This window comes from Cryptosporidium andersoni, assembly GCF_001865355.1.
Source record: "Cryptosporidium andersoni isolate 30847 chromosome Unknown contig_55, whole genome shotgun sequence".
Classification (NCBI taxonomy): domain Eukaryota; phylum Apicomplexa; class Conoidasida; order Eucoccidiorida; family Cryptosporidiidae; genus Cryptosporidium; species Cryptosporidium andersoni.
Genome location: NW_027122909.1, coordinates 61090 through 74666, shown reverse-complemented (window position 1 = coordinate 74666; position 13577 = coordinate 61090). Strand labels below are relative to the sequence as shown.

The 13577-nt window shown below is 31.6% G+C and overlaps 9 protein-coding genes and 1 further gene across 9 annotated transcripts; 5 read left to right on the top strand and 5 right to left on the bottom strand.

The window, feature by feature from the left end:
* Positions 1–56: 56 nt before the first annotated feature.
* On the top strand, positions 57–450 carry cand_025330 (hypothetical protein; the record flags this gene model as incomplete).
* Positions 451–814: 364 nt separating this feature from the next.
* Positions 815–3016, bottom strand: cand_025320 (uncharacterized protein; the record flags this gene model as incomplete). Its single annotated transcript, XM_067212762.1, has 1 exon — positions 815–3016. The coding sequence occupies one exon, from the start codon at positions 3014–3016 to the stop codon at positions 815–817; it is 2202 nt and encodes a 733-aa protein (XP_067066624.1).
* A 263-nt stretch (positions 3017–3279) lies between these two features.
* On the bottom strand, positions 3280–4351 carry cand_025310 (tRNA guanylyltransferase; the record flags this gene model as incomplete). Its single annotated transcript, XM_067212761.1, has 3 exons — positions 3280–3898; positions 4017–4148; positions 4248–4351. The coding sequence occupies 3 exons, from the start codon at positions 4349–4351 to the stop codon at positions 3280–3282; spliced, it is 855 nt and encodes a 284-aa protein (XP_067066623.1).
* A 125-nt stretch (positions 4352–4476) lies between these two features.
* cand_025300 (prenyltransferase and squalene oxidase repeat family protein) lies at positions 4477–5991 on the bottom strand (the record flags this gene model as incomplete). The annotated part of the gene is made up of 1 exon (XM_067212760.1): positions 4477–5991. The coding sequence occupies one exon, from the start codon at positions 5989–5991 to the stop codon at positions 4477–4479; it is 1515 nt and encodes a 504-aa protein (XP_067066622.1).
* Positions 5992–6765: 774 nt separating this feature from the next.
* Positions 6766–7332, top strand: cand_025290 (uncharacterized protein; the record flags this gene model as incomplete). Its single annotated transcript, XM_067212759.1, has 1 exon — positions 6766–7332. The coding sequence occupies one exon, from the start codon at positions 6766–6768 to the stop codon at positions 7330–7332; it is 567 nt and encodes a 188-aa protein (XP_067066621.1).
* A 262-nt stretch (positions 7333–7594) lies between these two features.
* On the top strand, positions 7595–8289 carry cand_025280 (mitochondrial import inner membrane translocase subunit TIM22; the record flags this gene model as incomplete). The annotated part of the gene is made up of 2 exons (XM_067212758.1): positions 7595–8078; positions 8165–8289. 2 exons carry the CDS (start codon positions 7595–7597, stop codon positions 8287–8289), a joined length of 609 nt encoding a protein of 202 aa, XP_067066620.1.
* Positions 8290–8470: 181 nt separating this feature from the next.
* cand_025270 (DNA-directed RNA polymerase II subunit RPB7) lies at positions 8471–9067 on the top strand (the record flags this gene model as incomplete). The annotated part of the gene is made up of 1 exon (XM_067212757.1): positions 8471–9067. The coding sequence occupies one exon, from the start codon at positions 8471–8473 to the stop codon at positions 9065–9067; it is 597 nt and encodes a 198-aa protein (XP_067066619.1).
* A 239-nt stretch (positions 9068–9306) lies between these two features.
* Positions 9307–10548, top strand: cand_025260 (zinc C3HC4 type domain-containing protein; the record flags this gene model as incomplete). The annotated part of the gene is made up of 1 exon (XM_067212756.1): positions 9307–10548. The coding sequence occupies one exon, from the start codon at positions 9307–9309 to the stop codon at positions 10546–10548; it is 1242 nt and encodes a 413-aa protein (XP_067066618.1).
* A 218-nt stretch (positions 10549–10766) lies between these two features.
* On the bottom strand, positions 10767–11309 carry cand_025250 (nuclear import protein MOG1; the record flags this gene model as incomplete). The annotated part of the gene is made up of 1 exon (XM_067212755.1): positions 10767–11309. The coding sequence occupies one exon, from the start codon at positions 11307–11309 to the stop codon at positions 10767–10769; it is 543 nt and encodes a 180-aa protein (XP_067066617.1).
* Positions 11310–11725: 416 nt separating this feature from the next.
* Positions 11726–13507, bottom strand: cand_025240 (uncharacterized protein; the record flags this gene model as incomplete). Its single annotated transcript, XM_067212754.1, has 2 exons — positions 11726–11989; positions 12200–13507. The coding sequence occupies 2 exons, from the start codon at positions 13505–13507 to the stop codon at positions 11726–11728; spliced, it is 1572 nt and encodes a 523-aa protein (XP_067066616.1).
* Between the last annotated feature and the right edge of the window lie 70 nt (positions 13508–13577).

Genomic DNA, 13577 nt, shown 5'->3' with positions numbered 1-13577 from the left:
AATACAGCGAATACAGCGAATATAATCCACTCAAGTAATTGTGAACTTAAATTGAGTTCTTTAAATTCTCCTAACCAAACTAATGCTGTACAAGATGTAACGAACTACAATGAACTATATGAGCCTCCTGCATCTTACAATTTAGGGACTCCTGAATATAAAACATCTTCTGCAGTATCCCCAGTTTCAACAGAACAAGTTGGGGTGGTAGATATTGAGCATGATACGTATGGAAATATTAGGAAGACTTTAGAAGAACTAAAAAAAACTCAAGATCAAAGAGTAAAGCAACTTAAGGATGATCGTGAGAAGTTATTAAGAGCTGTTTTGAATGATTTACAAGATATGAAGGATTTTCAGAATAATCTATCTACAATACAGAACCAACAAGATAAATCCCAACAAAATCCTTCAAAGAAGTTGTACCCAATAAACCAACTTGTCAACTGAATTTGAAAGTAAACGAAAGTTTTAAAAAAACTATTTGGAGGTAAATCTTATTAAAAATTAGACCAAAGAATGGTGTTAGATAAGAGATAAAGAAGAAATAGGGAATTATACAAAATATGAAGTACATAATCAAATAAAAAAAAGCTATTTAATGTTATATATATACAATAGTATATATATTGACCTCTAAATACAAATATAAAATGAAAAGCTGAAATTTTATATTTGAATTAAGTATATTAAGGGATATATATATTGAATTTATATCCGATTTAGTTTATACAATAAACTGGGATGGGTTTGGTTAGTGTATAAAGTCTGTTAATGATTAAACTTCATTGAGGAATACACGTATCCCTGGATATTAAAATCTTGCCTTAGTTCTGTTGCACTTTTTTAGATCGCTCCACTTCTTTAAAAATGAGTCAGATATAGGGATATTTTTCAGTTGTTTTGAATATACCAGTGGTTTAATAACTGCTCCTATTCTACTCTGTATCTTTGGTTGTATTAATCTGTTATGTATTGCTGTAGTATTCCACTCAGGGCCAATTGGATATTTCAATGTGCTTTCATATAGTTCAGCTGATTTATAAGGATGAGGAGTTTCTTGTACATAGTACTTAGCAATTTTCCTATCCACAGAGTTATTAATGCTAATCAAAGGCCTTTTTGAAGATAAGGTGTTAGAAGTTATATCAGTGATCATGGATATGTCAGTAAAACCCTCTGCACTTTTAAAATTGTTTAATGTATTAACTGAACAACACCAATCACCCCAACCTGGAACTTTAAAAGTATCTGACTTACTATCAGTTTTACCACTACTTTTTTGGTTGGGTTTGACTAGTTCTCCAGTCGAATCTTTTCGTTCATCTACTTCTGAAGAACTTCCATATATAAATATTTGCTTCATTACTTCAGAATTGTCATTTAAAAGCTCAGCTTGATCTACTATTGCCATTCTTTGTAACTCCTCCTGAATATCAAGTGACCCAGTACACTTTTTCTTCTGTTTACTGTTGCTGCAGTTTGAGATACTAGCATTAATGGATTTTACAGTTGGATGAGGAGGGATATCAATAGAAGAGACAAGTTCTGTACAGTAGTCTTCTGTACTTTGCATGTCCAAGTTAAAACCACTAGAATTATCCAGTATTTTAACTAGGCGAGCCTGATCTTCAATGATTTCTTGAGCACTAGGTTTGCTAGGCTCCTTTAACAATGGAGTTTTGTCTACATCTTCATTGATAAATAGATTATTATATCTTTCGAGCTCATTTTCTAGAGTATCAGATTGGTTGATTAAATCACTAAATTTAGATTCTAGGCCTTTACGAATAAACTTCAGGTCTAGGCAATTTTCAGATATAGATTTTAGCTGTACTATATTCTTCTTGGATTCCTCAACAAAGTGTTTAGTTTTACTTATAAATTCGTCGTCACCTTTTTCATGTGAATATGAGTCTAAAATTTCATTGATTTCCAAGTCACTATTATTATCTTCACTGTTATCACCATAATTAACTCCACTATTTATTATCTGCTCAATTCTGCGTTTTTCATCGTGTTCTAATTGAGCTTGATTTGCAATATTCTTCTGCATATCCCTACCCCCAAATCTGGTTGCGGTCTTAGCCCACTTCTGGCGAGCTGCTTGCCTTCTTAGTAATCTTAATTTCGCTCTCTTTTCTTCATATCTCGCCTTGATTTGTTTTACTAGTTCAGGGTATTCCAACTCTCCCAAACTCAATAATTTTTCTTCTTCAATCTCCTGTTGTTTCCTATGTGCCTTCCTCCAAGTCTTAGATTTAATTTTTTTTAGACGCTTATTTTCTTTTTGTTGTTGAAACAACAAAAATTTCAGCTTTTTTAAAAAGTTTCTCTCTGCTTGAGTTTTCATTTTGTCACACGGTTCAATCAAATCATTTAATTTTCTGTTGTCTTTTTTCCTTTTGTTATTAATGTTCAAATTTTCAGACGAAGTACTATCATTAATACTACTGCTTAAGACTTCCTCAAATTCCTTCTCAAATTCATCCATGGGTGTGTATTTAGTTGAAAGTTGAGATGTAGAGTTATCTCCAATTTTCATTTGTTTCCCAAATACTTGTATCTCTTGTTTGTTGAGCCTCTCAATTACAGGACCCCAGCGTTTCATATTCTTTGATACTAATTGGTACTGAGTCTTCCTTTCTATCTCAGATTGCTTCGAAGGAGCTAGAAGCTCCATAACTTTGTATTTACCTTTTTCTTTAAGTGTACTAATTTGCTTAAGTGCATCTGAAGTTTCAGGAGATCTAGATAAATTTGATACTATCATACTTACTGCTTCCCTTATATTTAATTGATCTATATCATTGTTCCAAATCTTACCACTTAATTCAGAATGCTCAGTACTACTAGACTCTCTTATAATTCCCACTACATTCTTTGTCCAATCACAATTAGTACTTTTTGTGCCAATAATTTTCGAGATTAACTTACTCACATCACCTTTGTATTCTCCATCATCATTTGTATGATCATCCGACATATAATCATTTGTCTCATCATCTGGATCCATTCTTTAATATATAATCCTAACTCTTAAAATTTTTTTAGTGCCTTTTACTGTACTCTTAAACCTCTTCTATCTACTTTAGACTCTAAATGCTGTGCCCGCCTTCAGTGACATAAAATATGACCTGACGGTCTTATCCACGCATTATAAAGAAAACGAGTATCTCACGAAGATATACAAAGTATAAAGTAATTTTAATTAAAATTAAGTATTTTTATATTGTAATTTTGTAGGTATGGATAATTATACTTAGTATCTTCTTTTACTTATGCCAATAGATATTCATTGTCTATCCAAAATGCATCTTGAATTATATCCTGGTGACATTTAAGGATATTATTTATTGTAATTTCTTCATATTTACACCTCCATATTGGATGAGTTATATCCTCATCACTAGAGTCTTTTGTATCATCAATCACTACTTCTTTATCTCTAATATCTCTCATATTAAAGTATTCACTCCTTGTTTTCTTTGCCTTTTGTCTAGGTCTATACAAAACAGTTCCTTTACGAAATTGTTTTGGGACTTTGCTATAATTGATATTAAATTCTGAAAACAAAAGCTCATTTTTATCTGAAGATACGGAATGTTTCAAAAGTTCCGTAGCTTCTTTTTCAGAGATATTTCTGAACTTGACCAGGGCCCAAAAACAAGTATTATATAAATTATTGATATGACAATCAACTTGTCTCCAAGATAAATAATCACGTATATCCTTGTCAGTTGGATATATAATAATGCGACCATCAAATGTGGGAGGGTGTGTTAATCGAATTTTAGGGAAGAAGTTGTCCCAATAATATACAAAGCTTGAAGTGAATAACGACACAGTATAAGTTAGTATCTTTTCAGACTTACGTCCCCATAGATTAGTTTTTCTTCTAAAAACGAAACTAAAGAAGAAATAAGATCAGTCAACAATTAGATATTAAAGTAGAATTACGTCAATATAAGAACTTCTTTGCTACCACAGTATATATATCAGTAAGTATACCTTACCTATATTCATCTGATTGGCCATAAGCTATAATAATATCACTGATCTTTCTCATTACCGATTCTGCAGCTCTATTCATCAAATCTAAGCCATTTTTGTCATTAGGTTTATCATAATTGTGACTCTTAGTGAATCTACAAAGAATTTATGATAAATATAAACGATAAATACAAATATTAGAATAATCTCTACCAAAAGAAACAAGTTTAAAGTTGTATCTTAGAAAAACTTACTCATGAAAACTACATCCATCAATTCTAACTACAAACCAAGAGTTATTAAGAACTCGATTAGGTTGTTCATAACTCTTTACATATTCATATTTACTACAGGCCATTTGAAAATGGACCAATACAAGTTCCGTACCCCCTAAGAGTAGTCTGATATACTTAGTAGTTAGATTAACCTAGTTTAATATTAAATTAGGGGCGGTAGAAAATTTGGATACTAATTTAGTTGATGTTATGCTAAGGAGTAATGGTGATGTTCAATATAATCCCTATAACCTTTTCCCTCGATTCCAATTTCACCAGAATCTGTTAATATTAGTGGATCATTAGCTAGGAAGCGTCTTGCCTGAATTATTTTATCAGGTCTGATATTTAAGAAGGGGTCTGTAGGATTTATTAAGTCATTTGATGTAACAGGTATAGTATGTACATCAGAGTATTTAGAAAAGTTCTCACTAGGACTTCCTAAACTTTCAAAGGAACTAATCGGAAAATCACTGCTATCTTTCATATGTATAGCCATTTTTTGAGCTAAACTAAGCCCACTCAAAGCATAACATGTATGATACATATCACGTGACAAACCAGGTTTGTCCCTGAAGCCTCCTGCTGGTGACTGACAACACACTAGCAAGAATGACTGCAAAGCTTGATAATCACACCAGACATGATTGAATGGCTTCTCAGCTAGTATAGAGCGAACTCTGCAAACTTCCTTTAGACAATAAAGTAATCCAGTAAACCAAAAGCTATAGCAAGAGTCAATTAATTTATTAGTCCTTCCTTGAAACCCTCCTTCTACCCCAGACTGTCTTTGAGTGGTCCAATAAATTAGATTCTCAAGATCTAATAAGTATGACTTTCCTAATATACATACTCCTGCAACTGCACAATAGGTATATGCCCCGTGGGACTCACCTCCTTGTTCACCACAAAAGCCTCCATCAAATGCTACACAACTTAAAATATAATCATCTATTTTTTCAAATAATTCATCCGTTATTAAATGTAACATTGATGCTATTGCAACAACACAATAAAATACTCTAATATCTACCTCTCCATCCAGAGTTGCTTGAAAACCACCAGTATCTGAATCTCTTAAGCTCTTTAAATATTGATACATTTTAATTCTATCAATAGAACCAAGAGCTTCAGTATCACCAACTATTATTAGGGAGCATACAGCTGCATATGTTGAAACAATATTTGGCATATGACTAAAGTTACCACAGAATCCTCCCTCTGGATACTGCAAGCTTAGAATAGTTGCAATGATTTTGTCAGAATCTACAAATTTAGATGCACTATCACTTTTTTTACTTCTGCCACTTGTATCATCATCAAAGACAATATTATAATTGTAATCTGTTTCTAGAAGTTCTTCAGAATGCACACTCCAATATATAATAAGTACTCTACTTGCTTCATTACTAGCACTACTTATTGGGAATCTTCTTAATCTCATTTGTCTCACATACTCTAAATGCTCATCACGATATAATAGATTTTTATATTTTTTTAGTCCAACCATATTTATAATATTACTTGTCTTATGTTTCTCATATTCGTCCATATCACTATAACAATAGTCCGATACAAAATTCTGATAGCAAATTTGATTATTTCTCACTGACTCCAAAATACTCTTATATGATTCCCCTTCAGTACCATCCCCCATATATTCAATATACCATGGGTATATACCTTTTTCAGTTAAAAATAAGTTACAAATATGATCATCCATATTGTCTATTCTATTTGTATGCTATATTCAATACTTTGTTTAGCATCATCAAATAAAAGGCTTTAAATTTTACAAAAATGAAGCAGCTTGTATATTTATTGGATATAATATAATAGTGCGTATTTAGGATATCTTTTAACTACAGATCTAAAAATGAGCATAACCCGCTGGAAAACTGTTTCTAATAGACACACCTCTTATAAACTACATAGTTATATTTTTTCCAAATGAAATCATTTTAAAATTACAATATGTATTGTGAAGAGTAGATTTAACCTGTAATTTAAACTTTAAAATGATAATAATATATATATAGATTTTAAGTTAGATCTATTTATATACGCGGTGATAGAAACCGCCAATACGACTTAATGTTGGTGGGGTTACGCTTGGATACAAAGAATTGCAAATTTATCATTGACATAGATTGGTGTGACTCTTAGCCTTTAAAGCTATTTTTTGTTATACTTAAAGCTAATTATTACAAATGGAAAATCGTAACCCTGATAACTCATCTGCTAATACGGTAAGTAGAATAATCGTGATAAACAAGATTAGGACATCTTGAGTTTATAAAGTCTGTGGAGAGATTTTTTCAATACTATATGAACTCAAACCAAGATATAACATAACTTGTATTTGTAACAATTCCTACTTTATTTAATTCATTATCCTATACTGAGAGTTCTAAGTTTATTAATATTAGATACTGTCTTCCTATTTTTAAAAGAATGACAAATCTAACTCTATGCACTATTTTAGGCGTATAATATGATGAATGATTATGGAAGACAAGCAGCTTCTACTCTACAGGATTGTGGAAGTCACTTAATAGGAACTGGTAGAGATTATTTGCAACATGCTCATATAATGGGGGAAGGGCCGAAACCATTAAGAGCTTTGTGCTTTATTGGAGGCATATTCCTAACTTTAGCATCTTTATTGGGCGCATTTAGTATTAGTCAATTATTCTTATCTCCTGGAAATTACTTATTTGAACTAGTTTTGTTTGGATTGGGGATAATTGTCATGATTGTTGAGTCTAAGGATATTGAAAGATTAAAACCATTCAGAGACTTCTGTTTAGAATGGGCTAAATTTCTGACTGTTCCGGCTGGTAAAGGTGTACTTTATTTATTATCTGGATTGTTAGCAATGTCAATATTCAAGATAAACTTTCTAGAGCTATTTGCTGGTGGATACATGGCTTTTTTGGGTATTGTTTGCATCATGGTGCAACTGGGATGTAAATCTCAGCTGCAGGCTGCTGGTATATCTATTGATATCAGTGGCTCGATATCAAGAGAGAATACAAATGAGAGGTTTAATAGATTAGCATAATGGTACTTTAGAGAATGTTGTGCGTGTTGACCTTTCCTACATGTAAAAATAAGGGGATCACGGCACAAATAGCCTAATATATGGGTCACACTCACTATTAGCTTTAATTACTATGAGATACTTCAATATTGACATAGATATTTAGAAATAGAAGTTGTAAACTCTTTATGTCACCCCCAAACACCATATATTGTTGACATAATTGTGCCGCGGAAACTAATTTAGTTTCATAAGTTAAGAATTTATTATTCAATACTATATAATGGATATATTACTAAATGATAGATATCGTCTGTTAAATTATAGAAAAGTAGAAGATAGCTGTAAATCATTAAATTCTAAAAATCCATATATATATTTAAAAGAACAACTTGCATTCTACTCTGAAAACCCACTCTTACTTCAACAGCGCATCCATGATAGCTGCTTTACAAGATCTAGTGTAGTTGGATTGGGAGGGGGAGTATTGGGTTTCTTATTTTCATCATTTATATATACTATGAAAGGTAGAAGCACTAATGCAAAACAGATGTTTTCTCATGAAATTTCAGGTTCACTTTTAAAGCAAATGAGAATTGATTTTAAAGAATTTCTTACTGATGCTAAGAAGAACTCATATAATTGGGCTAAGTTTGGCTTTGGATTCTCAATAGTTGAATGTTTTATTGCTAAACAGCGTGCTCAAAGTGACAGCCTCAATGCCATTTATTCAGCTTGCATCACAGGTGGTATTATGAGAATGAATGGTAAGTTTGGGGACATAGATATTTTTGTGTCTCATCTATAACTATTTTTAGAGTCTATATTAATGTAAAATTAAATTACTTTATAGGTGGAATTTTGTCATCTATTAGTGGTTGCGCAAGTTTTGCTGCCTTTACCTTCTTTATGGAGCACTTATCAATATTTAGGAATGATAGCATAACTAGATATAATAGGGCTGTTGATGAAGATTAAATATTAATCCTTGTATCTCTTATAAAATACAATATATTTGAGAATAATAATATTAGAGTAATGAAATAAAGGATTACTGCTAGTGCAGGGGTTTATCGATTTGCGCGGCGAAGTCGTATTACTAATTTAAAACTCTCTTCATTATTTAAATTATTATTTTTGGGATATAGACTTGTTATATATGTTTGGTACTGTTTCTATCACAGACAAAATTCACGTATATCCTAATGAGTTCTTGGCTTTCTCTGAAGCTTCATTATTTAATAAAAAGATGAATAGCAAGTGTTCAAGGAGTTCTCTGCATATATTAAAAGAGAGAATATCTGAAAAATACATTAATAAAGTTATTAAGAATGTTGGGTTGGTTATTTCTCTTGTAGAATTTGATTATGTAGACCATGCAGTAATTGATAGCGACGATGGATCTTTATATTTCAATACAACCTTCAGAATTATCGTATTTAAACCTTTTATATCAGAGATTATTGAAGGTATAATCATTAATTCTGATTCAACTGGACTTACTGTCAGTCTGGGATTTTTCAACGATATTAAGATACCATCAAATGAGCTAAGAGAGCCTAAATCAATGAATGGAGATACAAAGTTATGGTCATGGAACTACGAAACTCATCACTTATACTACTTAATTAACTCCATTATCAGGTTCAGAGTGACTGGAGTTTTATTCAATGACAGTGATACAGAAGTATCTTCAATGGTAATTATGGGAAATGTACAAAATGACGGACTTGGTATGATATCCTGGTGGAGCTAATGATCTTGTGACTTTGTGGGAATAAGAATAAAAGAGTGCATATAGCATACTATTTGTTTAAGTACTTTACAATTTTATACAATGGAATTTTTACTCAATTGCCATATAACCGTATGCCTTTTGCGTACTGAGAAGAGCAGCAGAACCAAGTAGGCGGTAATAATTTGCGCTTTTTATGGCGGATTTTAGGATGTATAACTGGAGCCTTCTGTTTCATAACTAAATGTAGATGCAATAAAATGTATGAGAGTACAGAAAATCCACGATATCTTGCTAAAATTCAGCTTTTACCGTGGGCTGAGCAATTAGATGTTGATTCTCTACTGAGGTCTATGCGAGAATATGAGGTCACTAAGCGTGTAATACGCCCTTATAATCGTATATATATAAATAAAACAAAATATTATGTGGTCTTATTTTGTGATCCAGAAGAAGGGGGGATACTAACTGAACATACCCAAGTCTACACAAACGGAAAACCAATTGTCCCTCTGAAGAAAGTTCACTTTTTAGCTTTACCTCCGTTTAACGCATCAACTTCTCCATTAGCTCAAAGAGTAACTACAATACGACTGAATCGTGGCATTCAGGAGGAGGCAAATACTGTACAGGAAACATGTGACATATCTATTGATGATATCAATACCTTGTGTGATCGTGATACTCTATGCAAGCTTTATGTAGAACCATACTTTAAGAAATATAGAAAGGAACCAGTGTATGTAGGAAGAAGAATAAATATGGAGGGGATTGTGTTTCTTGTATGGGCCTGTGATCCTTGTCAAATTGGAGTTATTAATAAGAATACAGCTGTTTATATTGATTGGGACTGTTTTGGTGAATTCAAGCGTATTCACGTTATGCCTTTTTCGGACACTTTGCCTCAAACATATTCATATGATATATTTCAAGACTACTTAAAGCCCTTCTTGTCACGTTACACATTTCATCCATTTTGTCAGGGTGAAAGCTTTACTTATAATGGTGTACAATTTAAAGTTGTAGCTACGGACCCAGTGGGTGTCAAAGCTAGGATAGGGGATAACACCACTATTTTTTGTCAAGGAAGTTTAATACCATCAATTGTGGACTTATTGCCTATACATCTACTTGAAAATATTACTAGACTACCCCCAAGAAGCCGTCCTTTTGCTATATTACAGGCTTTGACTCACTTACCTCCTTCTGATGTTGATAGAATATTTGGTATGGCTGATGCAAACAATAATAGGGGAGTTAATAATGATGTTATCTTGACAATTTCACAGAAAGCATTCATTTATCATAACCAATTACAAGTGGGATCTAATAATGAACCATCAGATGAGCCTCCAATGTGTACCGTATGTCTATCTGAAGTTAATAATGGTGAGAATGTTGTAAAACTAAATTGTCAACATTTGTTTCATCTCCAATGTATTCAAGAATGGCTTAGAATGTCCGTTATATGTCCTTTATGTAAAGTTGATGTAAGGAGTTAAAAATATTATGAAGTAACTAATTTGATATTTCTAAATTTTTTAAACTATTCAGGACTTTGTATTGGATTATATTAGTAATTATTACTATTAATACTTGTTCTCAAACTCAATAACTTATCTTCTATGGCTCTGTCGATTATTCTTTAAGATTATGATTAATCCAAGCTGAACTTTTATCACAAGTTAATAACAATGGCAACTTTAGTTAATACGAGACTCTATATAAACAAGTCCCAATTTCTGATAGTGAATGTTTCAAGGATATGCTTTATAATGTCTTGAATAGTGTCATTTGAATAATATATTTCATTCTCTTGCACGATTCTTTGATCTTGTTTCATTACACTATTGAAGGAAATTAAGATATCTGTCTTCTTCATCAAAATTCTGATTACCAACACATATAAGTACAAAATTTCATTACGTTCTCCCTCTTGGTAACGTTTCTGTACTTGTTGTATTCCAAAACAGGCTGATGTAAGGAATTCTTTATTATATTGAACAAGTGGCTCGGAATATAATACCTCATTACTTGTTGATTCATTGCAATCCGCTAAATCTTTAAAATAGTACTCACCAATTTGATCACTTTTCAAATCCGTTTGTTGTAAAATCTCGAATATGATGCTACTTTCTGATAAATCATCAACAAATACTTCTTGATGATCCGGAACATCTCTAATCTTACTTATATCAATAAAATTCTTTGGTATCTCCACTCTAATAGAGTCACCATATAACTGGTGCTGTATGAATTCCATTGATGCAATTTAAATTTTTATTATTTTATAGTATAAGGTCATCGAAATTCAAGTCTGGCGCTGCTATTGCAAGATAATAAGTTGATATTAACAATTCAGTTTGGGATTCCCTATAATTATTAGACTTAGTTATATTATCTTCTTGAATACCGACTCTTTAAGGAAACTACTGTGATTTCTATGTGATACATAAGTGCCATATATTGATTTTAACTCATCTCAAAAATAACTAAATATAATTACAAATAACTAAGATTGCATTAATACATTACAATACTAGATTATTCTATAAGCTTTTCTACTAAACTATATTTAATTTTTATAAAGTATACATTGATCATACCTTGACTTATAATATCCATATGACAACATTAGATTCTCGTTTATGAAGATTATTTAAACTTGTCCTCAAATTCTTATTCAACTTGTATATTCTTTATCCTTTCAAACTCCTCATCTTCATCATCAGAAAAAAAAATAGTTTCACTTGGATTCCAAATATGGAGATAATTATCTTCGCTTACACTGACAAAGCTCGTAGTTGAGAAATTATCTATAAGCATACATGAGAAATCGCTAATTGGAGATGTATGACCACTGTGAGTAAAAACTAATTCAGGTACTCCATCTTCTATTTCATCTAAACGTTGTTCCATACCAACTTTTTTTAAGTCCCAAATCTGAAGGAAATTAAGAAGGTATTAGTTAAAGAGTACGAGGATATGACAAAAATGGAGATATAGACACTATTAAACTTGATTTATTACTAACAATAGAATCTTTATAATAACTTATATTTTATTGCTATAGTAAATAAGATTTTTAGTCATCTATTTGCTATATATTTTCAGTGCCTAATTCTCCAATGATTCTTACACTTATAAACTTACTGATATAGTCATATCTGAAGATGCAGATGCTAGAAGTCCCTCATCTTCTATTAAGAAATGTAGTCGATTAATTTGACCATTATGACCATGCATTGAATGTAATCTTTTTTGTAGGTTCCTTATATCAAATATTCCAATGGTAGGATCGCTCCCTCCAACAGCAATAATATTTGTTTGAAATGGGTTAATTGTTATAGTATTTAAATTGTTTATACTGGAACTTCCATATTTACTAAAAGAGTATGAACAACTGCTACTATTTATAATAGAAGCTACTACAGATAACTTTGTTGCATTCTCAGCTCCATCTCTCTGATTTAATTGTCTCATATTCTCATCAGTAGCTACAATTGTAGAGCAACAAGGAAATGAAGATTCTCTAATATCCCATAATATTATTTGTCCATCATCCCCTACAGATAATAGTATATTTTCATTTGATGGATGCCAAATTAAATCCTGAACACTTTTTTGATGTCCTTTTAGTATGATAAGAGGAGATAAAGTTTTCGAACTATTAATGTTTGATGATATATCCCATACACATATAATTTCATCATCAGAACCACTTGCCAAATATCCATTCTTGATCATACTCCAATTCAATGCCCATCCTTCTAACTCATGACCTGATAGAACAATTGCAGGATTTTTATCCAAAATTTTAGGACCTCCACTTTTATGTAATAATTGAGGAACATCTAAAGTATTTTCTTGTTCAATGTAATTACTTAAATTATAAACATTTACATTTCCATTTACTGCTTTAGAAGCTATTATACTGGTATTTGTAGGCATATGAAGAACTCTATTAACCTCTCCTTCATGAGGTATTAGGAATCTTTGTTTAAACAGAGGATTTTGACTCACTTTTAGTCCCTGGGAGAAACCTGCAAAGTCTTTATGAGTCTCAAATACTCTTTGCTCAGGTGGAAGTGATAGTGCAGATTGAAATACATCCATTATTATAATGTAATCTTGATCATTGCCAGATGTATGAGTTCCTAGTAATATAGAATTTTTAATTATTTCCTCAGATCTACTAGAATCTTGTTTATCGTTATAAATCACACCTTCAGTCTCCTCATCCATTTCACTATCGATAGCTTTCATCCATTCTATTGTTAGTGATGGCCATTCCATTATGTGTGTCATTATATTGTCATATAAAAGTGAAGTATTCTCTTTCCATATTTTATGTTTCTCTTGTCTTTCCAGCTCTTGGCTTTGGTTTATATTATTTGAGTTATCAAAAAAAGTAAAATTCATCATAGAGGAAAAAGGTGAAGACGAGTTTGTAAGTCTCATTTTATTAAATTACGAAGAAAAGTGTGGTTTTAGAACTCATATAGTTTGACTTATATATAAGGCTCACAAG